The 14,539-nt window shown below is 32.6% G+C and overlaps 1 protein-coding gene and 1 long non-coding RNA gene across 2 annotated transcripts in view; both read left to right on the top strand.

The window, feature by feature from the left end:
* Window positions 1-4,118: 4,118 nt before the first annotated feature.
* LOC143054016 (uncharacterized) overlaps window positions 4,119-14,539 on the top strand; it is a 37,085-nt gene continuing 26,664 nt past the window's right edge. The window contains exons 1-3 of the mRNA XM_076226862.1: window positions 4,119-4,149; window positions 10,431-10,502; window positions 14,038-14,166. Coding sequence (XP_076082977.1) covers window positions 10,439-10,502; window positions 14,038-14,166 — 193 coding nt within the window. The 5' untranslated portion in view covers window positions 4,119-4,149; window positions 10,431-10,438. The remainder of the gene's footprint in view (window positions 4,150-10,430; window positions 10,503-14,037; window positions 14,167-14,539) is intronic.
* LOC143055389 (uncharacterized) lies at window positions 7,226-8,794 on the top strand. Its single transcript, XR_012972014.1, has 2 exons — window positions 7,226-7,346; window positions 8,004-8,794. It is a non-coding gene; the product is annotated as an uncharacterized LOC143055389 (long non-coding RNA).

The following is a 14,539-nucleotide window of genomic DNA, read 5'->3' as shown; positions in this document are numbered from 1 at the left end:
AAAAGTGGTACTAAATGTCTTGATCTTTCACGATCATAAATATCAAAATTATACAAACATTCCAATTCTGACCAATTTGCTAATTAAGCTATTACAAAATAATTTTGCGAGCCATTTAAACATTTATTTAGAATGACATTATTCAGAGATAAACACATATTGAGAAATAACATGTATGCTTACTTTTTTGTTGTTTTAAAAACGGATACATGAATATGTGGTTTGAGTGCTAATGAGACAAATCGTTATCCAAGTTACAATTTATAAAAGTAAACCATTATAGGATAAAGTAATTATAATTTCATTCGTTTAAACGGGCAGTGCATTAGATTGAAATTAATTTCTCCTGGGTGTTTCATCATATGTAGCATAGAGGGCGTATAATGTTTTCCCGCTTCAAAATTATTTTCGCGGTATTGTATTGCCTATGTAATCATTCAGCACGACATCGTCAGTCTGAGCAGTCGAATTTTCTTGGTAAATTTTAATTCTGGTTAAAGTTTAGTAAGCTTTTTATTTGGAGAGTTTTTGTTTGATACTGATGTTTGAATTATATATTATATGTGTAGATATATATATATATATGTATAAATTGTGTTTATTTCTTATTAAATATAGAGCATCGGCGTTGTCGTGCGACTATCCACTTTACAAAGTCTTTAGTATTTATTATAGCCTTTTATGGCCTGTATATTCAGAGTGTATATGTGTCACGGAATAGAAGTTCCTTCATAATATAAGTTCCAAATGGAAACAATATTCTGGAATATTATTTCCACTGGAATAAATATTACAGTAAATGTTCCTAACGGAATAAATGGTATAGAATATTTGTTCCAACAGGAACAGGTATTATGACATTGTTTATAACAAAGTTTCCATTGGAACTTCTGTTAGGTGGAACAAATATACGTTGACATGTCACGGAATAGAAGTTCCTTCATAATATAAGTTCCAAATGGAAAAAAGTATTCTGGAATATAATTTCCACTGGAATAGATATTACAGTAAATGTTCCTAACGGAATAAATGGTATGGAATATTTGTTCCAACAGGAACAGATATTATGACATTGTTTAAAAAAAGTTTCCAGTGGAACTTCTGTTAGGCGGAACAAATATACGTTGACAGACATATGTATACTTGGATATTGGTACAAGCATTGGTTATACAAGTATTGATTATACTTGGTTATTTGGTGCAAGTATTGGTTTTATGTCTACATTGATGGGAGGTATATACCAGGAGAACTAATTTAAAGGTCTTCAACAACGGGTATATTTTAAACTCTGATATCTGGAAATACAAATAAGTTTATTTTTTACTTATGATTAGAATGTCCCTTTGGTATCCTTCTCCAGGGAACTCAGTAACTGAGTGGTCTAAGAAGTCGACTCCCGCACTGCACTTATAATTGGTCTAGTACTGTTCGTGTTCCTACCAAAGGTTGATATTTTAAAGACTGTTATCTATCCCCTAAGGAAGAACTGAAAACTGGCGCTCGAATCAAAATAGTTTGAAAGTCAAAACCAACTTGAAGAGCATGGCAAAACATTATCTCGAAATTGTGCTAAATAGGACTAAAGATTGTATATGTCTGGGAGGAGAAAGACACCTAATTCGAGTCTGGTCTTAAACTGATCTGCCTCATTATTATAGGAAATTAATTTCAAGAAAATTATCATCGTGTAAAGCAATATGTTTTTTTTTTAATTTGGGGTTTGTTATTTATAGTTCAAGTTTTGATGCTTCAAATATTCACACTGCGTCTTTTTCTACCAGTATTTGATACATGTAATAGTAAAATTACGAATGAAAGGATATGTAGGTTTTACAGATGACAAACAATCACCAGACTGAGTTAACATTGTTACGGTCTGCAACAAAGCATAACAATATACATACTATTATAGTCAATATAGTGTGTCTTTATAGATATGAATTAAATGAAGAAATTGTTTATATAGATGCAATGGTAGCCACGTATGATGTCATAGCTTTCTTGATAGAAAAGTCGCATATTTTTTAGAACTCCGTGGTTCCGGAATTTTCGAAACAGTATTAATTTAGTAAAGAACATATCTTGCTTAATTTTGTACAGGGACAGTTTCCTCCAAATGTCTCGCTATTTCTACACAAAAAGCAAACACTCATTTCCCACTATTTCAATTTCCTTTTCTAATTAAGAGGGCAGCAGAAAATCTAAAATTGTAAAAATCAGGTGGCGCCAGTCATTGAATATTTCTTTTTATTTGCTATATATTTACATACATTTTGCTCTCATTAAATCGCCAAGGACTATTATAGATGAAATTGACGTTTCTCCACATATTCCTTTTATTTTTTTCATGGTCTGACTTTTTTTCCTTGTTACTCTAAAAAAAATATGTCTTATAATCAAAAACAAAGTTATTATTTTAGGATTATGATTTATACTAAATGAATGAATCACTTAGCATGACATCATGTAATCTTCTGGTCGGTTTGAAGATTAATTTTATCAGTTGTTGAAGTTTATAGCCTGAAACATTGTGAGGCGGCTTGGAATTTAAAGGTCATATTCATCTTTGATATAATCCCAACTTAACAACAATTATATTATGATTATTTTTTGTAAGTTCAAAGTTAATCCTCTTTTAACGGTAAAAATTACAATACATATGCAAGACTCTCTCCATGGTAATTGTTCAGGGTTTAAAGGAGAACCCATAATATATACATGTTTTTAAAATGTTGTTTTATATGAAACTTGTAAGATTCACGATATGATTCGCGCAGACAAAATTCACGTCATTGACTTGGAAAACAATTGCATTGTAAAGGACAATATGAAAGTAAGGAGATGTTGTATAATTGCCACTAAAGTTCAGATGAAGTGGATTTGAGCAAGTTTAGGCAACCGTACGAGCTTCAACAATGAGAAAAACCCATACCATATAGTCGGCTAGAAAATTATATGAAATGTAGGATATAAAACAATTCAATTGTGATAACTGACGGCCTAATTTAAGATAAAACATATTACGAAAAACAAATATGACAGACGTTAAGGATTATGTACCCTTGTGTTGCTTCAATGCTAAACATATGGAAATTTTATAGAAAATCCACAGCCTTCATACTTGTTCTATCATGTTTGGCAATTTGATGACCGATAGATATAGGATTATTGCATGCAGTGCTAGCATTGATTTCCTTAAAACAAGTTTATTAATGTAGTTATTGGTTAGAACAAATAAAAATATGGACCAAATCAAGTACACCTTTTAGGGTGCGCTCGACTTCAGTTACTCTGCACGAGGTATTTTGGAATTTACAGGTTGGTTAAAACTTTTTGTAAAAAATAAACACTAGCACATCATAGAAAAGCAAGTGAGTAATCTATGTTTCAAATTTTATAACAAAAATCTCTTTATTAAAGGCTGTGGATTTTCTATAAAAATCTTGGTTTATTTGCCACAAAGTACTCTTTTTCTATTAAATGCAATGCAACAGTAAATAATAATGCTTTGCATCAAGTTTCCCCCTAGTATATGTTCAAAATGGCCTGTCTCTATTATTCATTATATCTGTAGTTTTGATACAATTGATGTTTAACAAATTCGTACAAAAATGGGTACAGAAGGGTACATAAACCTTAACCAAAGACAACCACTGAACTACAGGCTCCTGACTTGGGACAGACACATGAATGTGGCGCTGTTAAACATGTTTGATGGCGCTAACCCTCTTCTAACTTGGGACATACGTGTGTAATAGTACTGTACAATTTTACAGAGGAAACTTCTGCTTGTAGTTCAGTGGCGGATCCAGAACTTTTCCTAAGGGGGGCCCGCTGACTGACCTAAGAGGGGGCCCGCTCCAGTCATGCTTCAATGATTCCCTATATAATCAACCAAATTTTTCCCACGATGAGGGGGGGTGCCGGGTCCCCAAGGGTCCCCCTGGATCCGCCTATGTAGTTTAAAAGTCATAGTTTACTAGGTAAACGATTTTTTACGACGATATTACCATGATGAACATATGTGTACAAAACGGTTAAGACCCTCGCACTGATTGCATGTCATTAAATACAATATAGGTGACACCTGTTGCTTTAACTTTGTGAATCAATATCAGATACTTTACAATCAACAACTTCGAATTTAAGTAAGTATGGTTATTTTTAATTAATGAAAATTGACGTATAATTGTATTGCTGTTGGTCAGTTTTGTAAAATTGATCACGAAGTCCTATTCTGTATTTCACGATTCGCTTTCTAATTAATGCTTTAATTCGTTAGTCCATGCAAAGACATTTCGTTCATTAACAGATGTCGCAAAATATGTTAACAGTAGACCAGATGAGCTTGATCTAAAAAAAAAATTTAAAAAGGAACAAAAGTAAAAAAAAAGTACAAAAAAGAAAAATGCGAATCAGAATCTTTGAACGTAAATTGAAAAAAAACCTTCCGAACATTAATTATTTTATGTTCTTTAACGACAATTACCCCATGGCTCCTTTTGAACATTATTTTTAAGAAACTGTTTTATACTTTTCTCTATATCCAATGACCATTAAATTCCAAATCAACACGATGAATAAACTAAACATTAAAATAAACCATTTAAATTCTTTAAGTATGTTGCTACTGATGAGAATTTTCAATAACGGGAACGATATCTCATTCTTGATAACCTGTTAGCTTACGGGGGGGCTTCGCCACGTTGAACCAACTACCAACAGGTGCTATGACTTGGGCACTCGGACCCCTCGCCGAGGTTCGGGCGTACACGTAACAAACACCTAGCTACGCCACTGGACATCATTTTGTCATGTGACGGTGACATTATCAACGTTTATTCATGATTTATGGAATTAAGAATTTAATTATGAGAAGTGACTGTAATATTGTTTTTTTAAACCCCTTGACTGGCTAAAAATCACTCTCACGGTCGGTTTCTGTTTATTTTTTATAACCAGAACCTTTGATTACAGTTTCTTTTGCAAATAAATACAGAAATATTAAATTAAGACGGAGGGCATATGACTTTTATGTGCCCTGTTGCTCAGTACAGAAGTTTTTGTACTACCCAATTTTCGGAAACCCGTGTGCTATGACAATTTAGGATATGATACTTTTTAGTACAAGTCTGTATAGTTTTGAGATGAAATTACTACCACTTTATTTAAACGTAAGTCAAAAAAGTTATGAATGCTCGAACTTGTATATAATTTAACATAGAACGCTAGCGTGTTATGAAATAGTGGTTTTATTCCTTGAAAATTTGCGTTATTTATTATTTTTGCAAATTATAATTTGTCGTAAATCTTTCTCGATACTGTGATGCTTTCAAAAAACTCTTCTACCTAATTTACACTTTTAAAATTAAACATTACAAATTTAAGATGGTAAAATCTGCATAGTTTAAAATTTTAAATGTTTAATTTCTTCTTTCTGGAAAATATGATAATATACATTTCAATGAAATTGAGAATGGAAATGGGGAATGTGTCAAAGAGACAACAACCCGACCATAGAAAAGACAGGAGCAGAAGGTCACCAATAGGTCTTCAATGCAGTCGAAGAAATTACCGCATCCGGAATGGCCTACATGTATGAATTCCCAAAATGTAAATATTCCGCGAAATAGTGTTATTGGATCAATGATTTTTGGCGCGATTACGTCATAAAATCAACAGGATTTGAATTATTTTAGGTGAAGGTAACGAAGAGCAGTGTAAATATTGTAAAGGTAGGCTGTGTTTATTATAATGTTGTTATTCAGAGACTTTTATTTTTTTTTATTAAAATTAATTATTTAAGTTATTGCTCACGAAATCATAAATCGTTTCTTATGTGTTTCTGTATCGTTTTTTGACATGATCATCGTAAAGTATTGTGTCTTCCCGCATCCCGTATATGTTCACGTTGCTCTTTGAAATCGTTTATGTAATGCAGTTTATACCGATAATAAGTGTAAAACCACACGATTTCATAACATTATATTTTATGTTACTACATTATTTGTAGGTATTATGATATTTAATATGAAAATATAGCATTCTGTTTGAATGTTTTTCTGTCGGTAAAGAATTTTCCTTTTTTACACGAAAGCTTATTTTAAACTTATATCTCGAAAAGTCGCAACTGATGGAATGTTTTTTCTTGCATATTTGAATAGAGTATATCAAACATGATTTTTTGAAAAGTCAAACACATATTTTCTCAAATGTATAGAATGGGTATGCAACGCCGGCTGTTATCGACGAATAGCCACATTCGTGAACAGAGTTCTTTGAAAATAACAATCACGTGGTAGTTGATTTCTATTTTAAATTTAAGTGTTCATTTTGTTTACATCAATACGGCTGTCTTTAATGGTGAGTAGTTTTTTTCCTATAGGGTTTTCAACTGATTTTTATAGTTCGTTGTTATCTTGTACTATTATACCACTATCCCATGTTAGGGAGGGTTGGAATCCCGCTGACATGTTTAACCCCGCCACATTATTTATGTATGTGCCTGTCCCAAGTCAGAAGCCTTGGTCAGTGGTTGCCGTTTGCCCACTAAACACATAACGTTCAAAGAACGTTGTGGATTGGTTCCTGTAAGGTTATTTCGGACCTTAACGTCACACGAACGTTGTGAGAACGTTAAAATGAAACGTTACAATTCAACGTTCTAGGAACGTTTTGTTTTAACGTTGTGTGGAAGTTTCAGTTTGGTTATGTTACAAATATTACGTTGTAGAAACGTTGAATATTAGTTACCTTTTAACGTTTCTTTACTAACATTCTTAAAACGTTCGAATAATGTTTCTCATTTTAAAAAAAAAAAATCTTTCCCAAAAAATAAAAAAATAGCAAATTAATAGCAAAAAATGCAAGTAAGATGTTTGCCCTCTTGCATGTTAATCAAACCTTTATTTTGTTTCAGAAATCGAATGCTGGTAGTTTTTAAAACTAAAAAACCGACACTGTATTAAGAACAAAATAACTTTTTATTCCTAAAACATATAGATTGCTCGATTAAAAGTTAAAATTCATGATTCTCATTATTTATTATAACTTTTTTCATTCAACTTTAAATTGTGAAACATAATTAGCAATTACATACATAATGATATTTGATACAGCCATTATGTCAACCAAGCATATTCTGATAAGGTTGACCTATAGAATGATGTTGACCAGATGTTAGACAAGTTTCAAAGATAGTTGCTATGGTAATTAAGGTTATAGGAAATCTAAGTGTAATGGGATAGTCACGTTTGAGACTATTTCCTGTTGTGTATTTGTAAGAAAGCAGTGATAACAAAGAAAACAAAAGAGAAAATCGCATCATCTAAAGAGAAAGAAACATGTAAGTTGATTGTTACTTTAAAAATTCTGATATACGTATATGATTATGAATGACAAATAATACATGTTTTTTAACCACAAATAAAACTTATTTTATTTTTGAAATCTTTGTTAAATGTGAAGATTACATTTATAACCCTTGTCAATGGAAAAATGTATTTTCGAATTTTCCTTGTTACATACTGTTTCAGAATGTTGTTTAATTATTTTTAGGTCATACAAATTTAAAAGAATTGGACAAAATGCACAATAAATTACTTTAAGTTAGTAACATAATAGCAATCCTTAATGCCACATCGGATACGAAATTTGCAAATATATATGCATAACTAAAATGTTAAATATTATAATACCGATAATGCTGTTGTATTTAGATTTGACTTTGTATTTTTTCACTAGAATTATTCATTTAGTTAGAACATTTTTTTACATGGTTCTGTTTCCTGTATCCATATCTACCCTCAATTTTCCGGCTAAACTTAGCTAGCACAGTGAAGTCTAACAATCTAAATAGATGTTGGAAGATGTGGTATGAGTGCCTTATCCCTATGGCATCGCCTTGTATATATATTCTAGTTTTAAACAAGAGTCTTTTAGGATTTATTATATTCATAAGAAGTATACATTGAGTACTCATTTGTTCATTTCTTTATTACAGGGACAGTGAAATAATTTTTATGAAGATTTGCTACACTGGATAAGAATTAAACAAAAGACGGATTCAGAAAAAGTGCCAAATGAAAGTGTAGCAGAAAACAAAAGGAACACTCTTGTGAATACAACCCATGTTAGATTACAAAACTAGGAAACAACTGTATAAACCTAATGAAGTGAAATTACAGAACTAGGAAGTAAGTGTATGAACATGATGAAGTGCAATTACAGAACTAGGAAATAACTGTATGAACCTGATGAAGTGAATTATATAACTAGGAAATAACTGTATGAACCGAATGAAGTGAAATTACAGAACTAGGAAATAACTGTATGAACCTAATGAAGTGAAATTACAGAACTAGGAAATAACTGTATGAACCTAATGAAGTGAAATTACGGAACTAGGAAATAACTGTATGAACCTAATGAAGTGAAATTACAGAACTAGGAAATAACTGTATGAACCTGATGAAGTGAATTATATAACTAGGAAATAACTGTATGAACCGAATGAAGTGAAATTACAAAACAAGGAAATAATTGTATGAATCTGATGAAGTGAATTACAGAACTAGGAAGTAATTGTATGAACCTGATCTCAGAAGTGAATTACAGAACTAGGAAATAACTGTATGAACCTGATGAAGTGAATTACATTTACAGAAATGAAACATCATGAATATTCTTTATAATTTCATTCTAGATCTGATGTTGCAACGTGTAGATACATAAAATTAAACTTTTAAGAATTTGCTTCTTGTCTAGCTAAAATAAATTATGTATTGGTATTCATATCTTTGTATTCTTTTTTTAAGAAAAATAGGTAACATGGATGTGTTGATTTAATTCATTCAAATATGGGTACAATTCCTGGAGAGAAAGATTACTGGATTGTTGTTTGCTAAAACGTTCAGTGGCAAAATGTTCATGCATGTTCAGGAAGATGGAGAGAAAAACAACGTTGAGCCAATGAATGAAGATACGTTGGGCAATTGTTGTGCCAACATACAAATGTTTTCTGGGACTAGGCTAAATTTGGGTTCCAGATTGGTAAAAGATGATTATATTTAGGTTCCAGATTGGTTACACAAGGTTCTATAAAAGTTTCTGATTGGTTACACAAGGTTATATTAAGGTTCCAGATTGGTTATACAAGGTTCTAATTAGGTTCCAGGTTGGTTTTCCATAACGTTATATCATAACGTTCTAACAACGTAACTGGTAGTCCACACTTTTACGTTCCTACAATGTTAAATCAGAACGTTCTCACAACGAAACAGAAACGTTCCTGGAACATTTCCTGAACGTTTTTGTGTTTTGTGGGTGTTTATGTGTTACATATTTGTTTTTCGTTCATTTTTTTTATATAAATAAGGCCGTTAGTTTCGCGTTTGAATTGTTTTACATTGTCATATCGGGGCCTTTTACAGCTGACTATGCGGTATGGACTTTGCTTATTGTTGAAGGCCGTACGGTGACCTATAGTTGATAATGTATGTGTCATTTTGGTCTCTTGTGGACAGGTGTAACGACTATACACGTGAGTAATTCTGGGGTAACGACTATACACGTGGGTAATTTTTGTGAACAAACCCTGACGGTACTTGCGGTATCAAAACTGAACCCAGTGTCACTTCCTCGGGGGCTTCTACCCACCCTCATGTTTGTATACAGCGTTCACTCAAAATGGTAAAGTTATATCTCGATGCATCGATCGCGCAGGAAGGTATTCAGCTCTCTGCATGGGTGTCAACGTAAATTTGTCCCACCTAACAGAAGTTCAACTGGAAACTTTGTTATAAATAATGTCATAGTATATACATGTTCCTGTTGGAAACAAATATTCTATACCATTTATTCCGTTAGGAACATTGACTGTCATATTTATTCCAGTGGAAATAATATTACTGTTTACTGTTTCTATTTTGAACTTGTATTATGAAGGAACTCCTATTCCCTTAATGGGTCCGTTGAAGTCCTTTTTCGGTCCCCCGCCCCCTCCCCCTCCCCCCCCCCCCCCCACACACACAAACACTTGAATCGGCCTATGTGAAAAACACTGATAATTTTTTTTTTCAATTTTGATAACCGATTCATTATTGTCGATCCAATATGCAGAATTTAACCAACTTCTTTTTCGCGTTCAGAAAACAATCAACATGCTGATGTGATTTTTTATCGTCTTGAATTACTGGGATATATATATAATATATATGAGATATTCACCATTGGGAGTTTAGCAAAATAAATCCTTTTTAATTTTAACCGTTCAATATACAATTTGCGTCTAAATGCTTTTTGTAACACTTCCGTTACTTTTAGAAAGTAGAATACATTCTTAGCTGATAAGCTTATTTTGAACTCTCTCTCTGCAATTTGTTTTACTGCTACAAACAGTTATTTAATTAAGAATATCCTCTTTTTACAGATTCGGATATGGATACCAATAAATTTGTACTACTGGTGTTATTAACAATCTTAGAACAGACTTTTGCAGAACGTAAGTAATTTATTTTCAGTTATTTACATGACCATATATTAAAAAAAATCTATCAAACAAGGCCATAAAAAAGAAAAGGTTTGTTTGCACAAACGCTACCTACCCAGAAAAAAACTGCCTACTCAAATTCTTTTATTGTCCTGATTTGAAGAAGTTTTTTTTTAATCAGATAGGCATGAAGACTAATAAACACGTGCTCGAAACATGAAATCCAGCAATTTGATTGGTTGATTTTCGAGTCTGAGTACAAAAATCATGCTCGAAAGTTTTATGACCGTGAGGCCTGATACTTCAATTTCTCTTTTCGAAAAAAAAAGAAAATGCCTACCTACCTACCCACTGTCTCAACCTTTGGGTAGGGTTTGGACAAACCAAAATTCTTTTAATTGTGGCCCAAGAATAAAATCAATAATGTTTTGCTTATAGTAATAACTTCAAGGTATACACAGTATTACGAAAGTCTGTATATACATTGAAAGTCGAGGATGTAAAATGTAATGGGAACAACAAAACACGAGTCTCTAATACAGATACATGTATGATATAGTGTGTGTCGCTATTGGAATAATTCAACCATTCCCATCAATCATGGTTCATTCACTTGTTTGTTTCTGTAGGAAATTGTGAATGAAAGGAGACGTGAGGTATTTCACTATTTGTAAATGGTAGATTTATTCAAACCCATGTAGGTTATCTATAGGTAAAAAGATAGTCTTCAACAATCATAGGTTAGTGTCTACCGTGACATGCAATATGTCAGGCTCAAAGTCTTTATGAATAAATTGAACAGAGATTTAATGAATGGCTTTTATTTATTTTGAATTTATTGAACCATAAAATTAATTTTTGACTCTTCACATTGAATAATCCGCGAAGCGGATTATGTTAAATGTGAACAGTCAAAAATTAATTTTATGGTTCAATAAATTCAAAATAAATTATTGCCATTCATTATAAATAAATTTCTATCAAAAATAATGCTCAAAGATATATATTAATACCAATAACAACGTACACAGATGTTTGCGTATGAATACACAACGTTAGAGTGGGCGTGTTTCTATAAAAATTGATAACATTGAAAATAAAGCCAATTCTTTTAGCCAATCAGAAGACAGTAAATACACCAAATTTATTTATTTTGAAATATCTACTACCGAAAACAACATATTCCCCATATAGAGTCTTTACTATAAAGTACAATAAGTTTGTGATTATGTCAAATGAAACATTATTGATATTATGATAGTTTAAGGAGTGAAACATAAATACACGCTGTATACACACATAGCAGTATATTATGTTTTTGCTTTAGGGAGCTACCATTTGATTTTTATGGGGGGGCTAGGATGAAAAATTTTGTCCTGCATTTTTTTTAGCTGTAATCTCTGTCCTGCCTTTTTATTTTTCACTCTGTTCGGTCCTGCCTTTTTTTTTTTTTTTAATTATCCTGACTTTTTTTTACCTAAATTGTCGTCCTGACTTTTTTTTTTGCAAGTGTCTCATCCTGCCTTTTTTTTTTACTCAAAACTCCTGTCCTGCCTATTTTTTTTCAAATTTCAGCCTAGCCCCCCCCCCCCCCCCCCTCCCCCCCCATAAAAATCAAATGGTAGCTCCCTTATGGTAGACTGGGGTAAATTATTCGTTTTTCCAACTTTTGTTCCATGTTGTAAAAATCCCAATATAAAATAATCTTCAGGACAAATTTTCATACAAAGTATTGTTTGCAGACACTATTTTATATTGAAACACTGTGAAATATTGCCAAGGACAATTCTAAAATATGAAAATGCGTCCTTCAGTCCTTCGTGAAACTTTATAAAAAAATTTGCTGTCCACGACGATAGTTTCCTATCCAAAATACAAAAAAAGTTGTGTCCTCCAATATAACATCCCCGATTTTATGAGAGAGTTTCTGTGATATTTAAAAGTGTCCATAAAAAGTATTGTATATAATATGTGTGAATTTATGCATCAAACAATGTTGATCTTAAACAGTACTTGGGAATAAGCTCCCAGATTTTTCATACATTTAACATAACGGTACCCAGTACCCAAATGCATTGCACCTATTTAGCAAAAATAGCAGCGGACATATTACAAGATTTCCTAGAGACTACACAATTTGTATTTTTATGATTTGATACTATGCACATCTTTCAACATAGGGGAAAATATTTAGATATGTACAAAACGTTCACAGTATTTATCAATAGATGAAGTGTTTACTGAAAAAGCAAAAATGTACTGAAACGTCGCCATGCGACGTCATCAAAACGTCATCTTTTTATTTAAAATTATCAAATACTATATCACAAGTACCCATTTAAAAAAATGAAGAGTAACCATGGACTTATATCCAATTGTTCAAAATGTTTGAAGAAATTAAGCAAAAGCTCTGTTATTCGACGTTTGATGATGCGAATTGAAGCATAGATGCAATAGACCACTTTCGAGTTCATCCGTCACCGGAAAAAACTCGTCAATTATACGCGCCTTTATGACGTCATTTACCAGATATAGGGGGTCACCTGTATCCCTGCACTATTTACGTTCATCAAGCGTCTTGGTGATTGTCATTGTGCAGGATAAACTAGAAATAATGGTTGTTCTGTAGGTACTTAATGACAATTCCCTAATGACATCAATGCTGATTGTTAATTTTGAGAATTCGATTTGTCGTATAATTCGTACAATATAGAATTATAGTTTTCCAACCACTCGCTCAACATTGGAATGGAAGTGAAGACGCCCCTAAACGCACAAATGACGTTCACTAAAACCAGAGTTTTTGACGGAAATGCATCGAACTCGAAAGTTGTCTATTTGGGTACTCCTCATTTCAGAATCATTGATGGTTTGGAGGTCAGTTTAGACCAATTTTTCTATGATTCCATATGGATTAAAAATCAAATTGGTATACATATATAATAAAGAAGGATACGGCTACAAAATAAACACAGAATGGACATTATTGTCTTTATCATAAAAAAAACGTAGGTGAAAAAACTGTCAAAATAGGTGCAATTTGGGTACCGTCACGTTAACATTGTCACCTTTTTTCTTTCAAACACAATGAAAAACTAACATTGATTTTATAAGATTGTCAAATATCATAAGTTATATGAATATGAATTTTATTCACCCTCTATGGTCCGTAGGGGGTCAGTAGTTAACCGTATAACGAATTTATTGCACGCTGGACTTTTTCTGCTGCTTTTTTTTTGAAAAATAAACAATGAGACACAACAACATTGACAGGTGACGTCACCATTAACGCGTCATGAACCCCTTTGAAATTTACTAACCCCCTACGGTCTCAAAGGGGGTCACCACGTGACGGCGTTAAACCAATCACAACGTGATAATTTACCCGTGGTGCGATATAGCTTTTTAAACTTAATTTAACAAAATTATAAAAAAAAAAGAAAAGTAGAGGTTAGCGGGCATAAATTTTTAATGGCACTACATGGATAACACTAGAGGATTCCGTATATATCTGACCAACAGTCAAAAACTTATTTTATTATTTCAGCTCCTTGGTGTCGCATGCTAGTAGATAAGAAAGACAGCCACAGAAAATATTGTTATGAGGAGGGCACATACAGAGCTTGTAAAACTTCGTGTCTAAGTATTGTTTTAGACCAAAGCTTTGTAGCAAATGGTAAGTAAAAAAAAACTTTCATGGATTGATAACTTCCACTTACATATATGGCGACAACAACAGTAGTTCTACATGTATACAAACAAATTGCCCTATCAAGATGAAAGTGAAACTATAATAGAGATTGATAGACTTCATCTAATTGTCAAGCCTGCGACTTTCAGCGCGACATAGGTACATAGTGATCCGGCGGCGGTGATGGAGTTCGCTAACCTATTGAAAGCTTAATATTTCAAAAGTTGGTAAACCTGGACCTATCATACTTTATATATAGATGCCTTATGTTAACTTATATAAGTTTCCGTATGTTCATTGTCCTTGACCTAAATTTTATGGTTCAGTGACTACTTGGGGGGGGGGGGGGGGAGTGTTT

This window comes from Mytilus galloprovincialis, chromosome 12 (genome assembly GCF_965363235.1).
Source record: "Mytilus galloprovincialis chromosome 12, xbMytGall1.hap1.1, whole genome shotgun sequence".
NCBI classification, from domain to species: domain Eukaryota; kingdom Metazoa; phylum Mollusca; class Bivalvia; order Mytilida; family Mytilidae; genus Mytilus; species Mytilus galloprovincialis.
The sequence above is the reverse complement of the archived record's forward strand: the minus strand, read 5'-3'. Positions and strand labels throughout refer to the sequence as shown.